The sequence below is a fragment of the Sipha flava genome, unplaced genomic scaffold, assembly GCF_003268045.1.
Source record: "Sipha flava isolate LNK unplaced genomic scaffold, YSA_version1 16430_pilon_pilon, whole genome shotgun sequence".
Taxonomy (NCBI): domain Eukaryota; kingdom Metazoa; phylum Arthropoda; class Insecta; order Hemiptera; family Aphididae; genus Sipha; species Sipha flava.
The window spans coordinates 1,191-7,974 of record NW_020271822.1 but is presented as its reverse complement, the minus strand read 5'-3'; the positions used below and the strand labels follow the sequence as shown (position 1 = coordinate 7,974).

General features: G+C 45.6%; 3 protein-coding genes across 3 annotated transcripts; all 3 read right to left on the bottom strand.

Annotated features, from left to right (window-relative positions):
- Positions 1–1,476: 1,476 nt before the first annotated feature.
- On the bottom strand, positions 1,477–2,091 carry LOC112679520. Its single transcript, XM_025549358.1, has one exon. It carries the CDS (start codon positions 2,089–2,091, stop codon positions 1,477–1,479), a length of 615 nt encoding a protein of 204 aa, XP_025405143.1.
- A 2,157-nt stretch (positions 2,092–4,248) lies between these two features.
- Positions 4,249–5,337, bottom strand: LOC112679519. The gene has a single exon (XM_025549356.1). The coding sequence runs from the start codon at positions 5,335–5,337 to the stop codon at positions 4,249–4,251; it is 1,089 nt and encodes a 362-aa protein (XP_025405141.1).
- Positions 5,338–5,919: 582 nt separating this feature from the next.
- Positions 5,920–6,543, bottom strand: LOC112679518. The gene has a single exon (XM_025549355.1). The coding sequence runs from the start codon at positions 6,541–6,543 to the stop codon at positions 5,920–5,922; it is 624 nt and encodes a 207-aa protein (XP_025405140.1).
- Between the last annotated feature and the right edge of the window lie 241 nt (positions 6,544–6,784).

Here is a 6,784-nt window from a genome sequence, read left to right as displayed (position 1 = left end):
CGCGCTTGCGTTATCAGCTCATCCTAATTACGACCGTCGTCGATCGCACATATACAACCGAATATATTGTGGGGAGATGGGGAACACCGCTCTGAAGGCCGGAGCAGGCAATGTGTGGCAACGGGTGAGCAGCTACTGTAAATCCGATCCGGAACACGTGGATGACAGTAATGGCGGCCACAGACGAGAACACGTTGACACAAAAGCATGTGCGCAAGAGCAAAATAACAACAGCGTTGATCGTCGAGAACGACTTCAACCGAACAGACAGACCGCGAACAAAAAACGACCGTGAGCGGTGGTGCACGCGCCGTCGACCGGACCAGGGCGACGGCGATGCAATGTCGCCAACTTCGTTGGTGACGGAGCGCGGTCACTTTCTTACCCAGGTCCAAGACCGGGGGCAATTCAAATTACGCAAAATGATCGAACATACTCCCCCTTGCAAGTTGCCGTCTACTTGCAACAGTACCGTTCGATTTCTTCAGAGCTGAAGGGTGGGCTATTTAGCCAGTGTACATAGCAGTAAGAACGGAGCAATTGAGCAGATAGTCTTGTAAACTGAGTAGTTTGAGCAGATCGTTGTACGTGATTGAAATAGCGGAGCGGAAGAGCGAGTATGTTGAACGGAGCAGTTGTCACGGCAGATGAAACGGAGCAGTTGAGCAGAGCGGTGTACGTGGTTTTACAAAATGGGCGACATTGGTCGATGACCATTACAACATCAATGGAGCAATTAATATAAATACAACCTTAATAAAACATAACCAAATATATATGTTTGAGTATTAGCATGATAGGAACTATCGTTAATAATATCATATATTTTTTACATGGTAATACATAAATAATTATAATAAAGGAACAAAGTAAGATAATCACAAGATTTACAATCAGTCTCAACATTTATAAAAAGGAAAACATATTTAAGCATATTTAACAATCACAATTAAAAATTGCTCACACCTTGAGCTTGTAAAGACATTCTGAACATGTATTATCCATCTCACGCCAGTTACAGAAGCAGAGCAGCTGATGAAAACAACGGCAGCAGGCAATATGGATAATAAAACTAACAACTAAATAATGAACATATTATACATATATAGATAAAAAATGTGTACATGGGAGGGAGCACTCTATATATTTTATAATACAATAATTAAGGGTCAGTGGGTAAGGGAACCAACTTGACTACAGGTCTGGTGAACACCCCCTGTTGAGTCAGTACCTTTGATACTCGAACCACCTGATCTGGTCCTGGACAAACCTCAATGATTCTACCTAACGGCCACGATAGCGGGGAGGAGTCGTTGACCTTGATAATAACCATGGTACTAACTTCGACATTGGTCTCAGATTTTGTCCATCTACCACGAGCTTGGAGGGTATTCGCGGGACCAACGACGCCAGAAATACTGAAAGGACTGCTGGAGGAGCTTCCAGCGAGTTCGCAATCCCATATGCGTGGCGGACTCAACAGGTTCGGGGATAGACATTAGAGGTCGACCTCAAATGGCCAGGTGTTAGGCATTCTAGATCATTTGGATCAGGCGAAGCAGGTACCAGCAGACGCGAATTCAAGGCTGCCTCGACCCTACACAAGATTGTTGTAAATTCTTCCAACGTCCAAACTTGAGAAGACATGGCGCGTATGAGCAGGGATTTTGCGGATTTAACGGCCGCTTCCCAAATTCCCCCAAAATGGGGAGCTGCCGGAGGATTAAAGTGCCAGTTACAAGTTATATGGCCAGCCAACTGACTCCTACTATCCGAATGATTGACCAAGTGTCTTAGCTGACGAGCCGCACCGACAAAATTGGTGCTACAATCTGAATAGATTGAAATTGGTACACCACGACGAGCTACAAACCTATCTAGCGTTAAGCGAAACGCATCAGTAGACAGTGCCGTCACTGACTCCAAATGCACAGCTTTAGTAGTCATACAGACAAATAGTGCGATATAAACTTTTACAATTCGGGACTTTCGCAAACTGAACTCTTTAATTTCCAAGGGACGTGCGTAATCGATCCCCACCACCGAAAAGGGATGTGCTTCCCTTACCCGAAAGCTTGGCAGAGCTGCCATGATGGGTTATGGGTTAGCGGCCGACATTTTTGCACAAATCAGACATTTGCGAATCACCCGGTGAACTATAAGGCGAATTCCAATAATCCAAAATTGTTGTTGAACAAGGGCGGTAAGCAATCGAGGTCGAGCATGACATGCATAGAGGTGCCAATGACGAGTAATAAGAACAGCCAGGTGGGACTCTTTTGGGATCAACATAGGGTGCATGCGCCGTTCTGACCTATTAGAGTTCTGCATACCACCACCTACACGAATTAAATCAAACGAATCTATGAACGGACAAAGACGAGCTAAGGACTTGGACGTGATCGTAGTCTCTGTATGCAAACTGGCGACCAAATCACTCATGTAGCAATGTTGAGCATTCTTAACTATAACATGCAGAACTGCATCTAATTCCGACTGTCTAAGGTAGCCTAACTCCACACTTTTCTTTCGACACCTCTAGATGAACCGAATGACCTGAGCAATCACGCGAATCATCTGGATAAACGATGGAAATCGAATGGACCATTCACAAGATGGTTCTTCGCGCGCTACCAAACACACTGGCTTTGTTTCTGGCAATTGTTCCAACTTTAAGCACGAGAAATCTTGAGTCCAAGTCTCCACCGGAGAATGCAAAAATCTAGGACCTTCCCAATAGAGTTTGCATTTTCGAAGTTCGGCAGGGGGAAGCTCACGTGAAGCACAATCTGCTGGATTGATTTCAGAGCTGATATGTTGCCAACTGCAACCAGGTAACGTGGATTGAATTTGGAAGACTCTATTGGACACAAACGTCTTAAACGAAGTGTGCGGGTAGCTAAGCCATGAGAGCACAATGGACGAATCAGACCACGCAAAAACCTCGGATATCGCCAACTGGGATTCCAGGATACGCTTGAGCCTAGCTAACCACAATGCGAGGAGCGCCGTACCACTTAATTCCAGACGTGGGATTGTCATGGCTTTCATTGGGGCTAACTTAGTCTTAGTGCCCAACAGGTAATTAGATACAGCTCCCGACGGATCCGTCACACGGAGATACACCACTGCAGCATAGCCCTTCTCCGAGGCATCACAAAAGCCACATAGATGGTAGATACTGTGGCGATGTGGACTGTATAAAAACTTAGACTTTGTTTTGATTTAAGGAATTGGGTTTTTTATTTTAATTCAACGAAATAATTGTCATTTTAAGGTGGCTTAATGGCCGATCACGTATCTATCATTCACGCCGCACATGACGTTGACGCTAGACTAGACTACACCACTGGTTCGGGGGCGCACGCAGCGCGCTTGCGTTATCAGCTCATCCTAATTACGACCGTCGTCGATCGCGATCGACCAGATACAACCAGTAAAACTACCGAGATAACGCGGAACCCTGATTACTTGCAACGAACTCAACGAATGATAGAAACCACACCAATCATCTGCAATATCCTCAGGGATCGGACTGTCTCAGTCAACCTGTGCGAGCCACAGACGTTGCATGATCGTTTTTGCATAAAAAGTTGTTGGTGAAAGCAGATCTAGCGGGTCGAAAATCCTCGCGATCATGGACAACACACCACGCTTAGTAAGGATCAATCTGAAATCATTGGTGTAAAAGGAAAAGAAGTCCTCACTAGGATTCCAACGCATTCCCAGCACTTGCACCGAATTTTCCTGATCAAATGTCAGAAGATCCACTGAACAATCCTCTGGTTTCATCAGGTCCAATAGCTCAGGAGAATTGCTGGCCCATTTCTTTAACTCCAGGCCAGACTGGCCTAGCAACCGGATCAGGTGGGTTTGAAGGGCTTGGGCGGCTTCCAGCGATTCTGCACCAACGCAAATGTCGTCCATGTACGTTTGATTCCGTAGAACGCATTGTACATCCGGAAGTTCTTCACATTCTGTGTCGGCTATATATTGAAGAACACGCAGGGCTAAATAGGGAGCATTATTTACCCCATATGTGACCGTATTGAGAGTGTATTCTTTGATCGTATCTTGTGGTGAATCTCTCCACAAAACATGCTGATACCACCTGTATTGTGGCAACACGTCAATCTGACGGTACATTTTACAAATGTCCGTCGTGAATGCCACCTTGTGAACTCTGAATCCGGTCAGCACGTCAACAATGTCCTGTTGGAGCTTTGGTCCAACCAATAGGCACTGGTTCTAGGAAATTCCGGAATGGCATTTAGCTGAAGCATCAAAGACTACTCTTAATTTCAGACTGTCTGCTTCAACCTTTTGATGCGGTATGAAATATCGACCAGCACCTTCTGCAAGACTCATGTGACCCAATTCTTCATAGTCGTTCATAAACTTACAGTACGCTTTGTGCAAAATCTTATCTGCAGACAATTTTCGCTCTGATTGTAAGAAACGGTTTAAGGCGACTTGTCGTGATCCCGGAAACTCTTCTGAAATCCTCTCTGGTCTGAACGGAAGAGGAACCGAAAATCGACCTCGGTCATCACGAGTAACCTCAGAGCAGAAAAGGTTCTCATACAAGCCATCTTCTGTAAATTGAGGTGGAGCAACCTCAGGTTCTTCAACATTCCAGAACTTTTCTATCAAGGTCTCCATGGACGATACTAACGAAACCAGCATGGATTGAGCCCCCACATCCGGATGAGTTTGGACAGGGCCGATCAGCACCCATCCGAAGATAGAGCTGTACACAGATGGGTAACCAGGGCCAAATGAATCGCTTTTCTCATTCCAAATTTGAGGGAAAACGTCCGCCCTAAAGAGCAATTCTACCGGAGCTGGTTTATCGAACAATGGATCTGCTAAGAACAGCTGACCGCATTTAGTTCGGACTTGAATTGGTAATTGTCTAGCTGGCATATCAGACGTGATTGACGACAGAACCCAAGTCTTAACCGGAATAGACGGCGAGGAAGAGTTCCGAGGTTGAACAACCAATTGGACAAGACCTTGCACATCCGGGACTTTCTGCCCAGAGAGACCTGAAACCGGAACAGTCCAACGTGACGGTTTTAGACCTAGCCTATCGCAGCAATCCGAAGTTATAGCACTAATTTGCGATGCGGAGTCAATCAGTGCACGCACTGACCTGAAACTCCCTACTGTATCCCGAACATGGACCAGAGCAGTACCTAAAATAACAGTGGGCGCTTCCTGTCGACTTAGTAGTGCTGCAGGTGAAGCGGCCTTCTTTGGAATCGCATCTCGATGCAGCAAGGCGTGATGTCGTCGCTTACAAATAGAGCATGATACGGAACTCTTGAAAGACATATGCCCTTCCCCAAAACAGACCATGCAAAGTCGATGGGTGCAGACAACAGTGTAACGGTCGTCAACTGATGCCGCTTTGAATCAGCTACAATCAGCCAACCGATGAGCACCAGAGCATAGATGACATTTCTTCGGTACAGGTTTTGTTGCTGAAACAAAGGTGACCTTGGTATCTCGACGAAATCCTTGCGGCTTCGGATTCGGCTTGGCAGGTTTGGAGGAGCTTCCCGAAAATGGTACCCCAGCATTTTCAAGCACCTGCAGCCGCGACTTGACGAATTTTACCACGCTTTGGACGGAGGGATAATCTTCATTGTTTTCCGACTCGAATAATCGTCGTGAAGATGTAGGTAGACACCTAGCCACCAACGAGAACAACAGAAACGACGCCAATTCGGGGTTCTGGAGCGAGTCCAAAATGACAATGTTTTCGTCAAAGACCGACAGGAAAGCTTGCAGAGCGGCATAGCTTTCTGAGGCAGCGACAGGGGCTGAGATCCATTTATCTATTATAGACGACGCCAACATGCGCGGTCTATCGTACCGCTCGACCAAAGCATTACATGCCAAGGTGAATGAATCCTACGACATGGTGAACCCCTTGATTACCTCCTGCGGATCTGCATGGAGGCACCCTATAAGGTAATAGAATTTGACTGTGTCCGAAATATTAGGGTCCTTAGCCACCAGCGTGTTGAACCTATCCCGGAACGCAGGCCAATTCTGGCATTCACCGTCAAAATATGGAAGCGGAATTTCGGGTAACCTTGCGGGTGCTAAATCCCTTGGTATACAAGGTGTTGGAACGTCCCTGGATGATCCAGCGGAGCAACTGGAACTATCAACTGGTTTCCCATATGACACTTGCTGGAGCGCACCAACACTTAAAACCGGAGCTGGTTGGCAATCGTTGAACAACGCTTTGGCTTCCACAACCAACGACCGAGTATCAGTTTCGACATCTAACGAATACTCCCCCAATTGATCCAAATCAGAAAGTATCTCTAACAAATTATTATTTTCTGCCTCAAAATTACTCCACAAAGTGTCAAGATCGACAATAACTACGGCTAGTTGAGCTCGACTAGCCTGATCCGAGGCTGCACTAGTAGCTAATGCATGGATTTGGCGGATCCGAGCTATTAATCGATCTCTACGTAAGATCACTCTATCCTTAGCTCTCACATCACGTTCAGCACCAGCCATATTACCAGAAACTGGGTATATATAAAAACAAACAACTAACAACAATTGTACAGCGCGGTACTAAATCATTTGTTAATATAACAAGGCCACTTATCAGTATACACAACAAGTCCAAACTATAAAGGATAATCAACAACAAGAGGGATGAGCACCTCCTAATAATCTTATAATGTCATAACAAATTAAATAATAAACAAATGAGCAAATAGGGATAAATGAACAATACAACCTATGGCCTTAT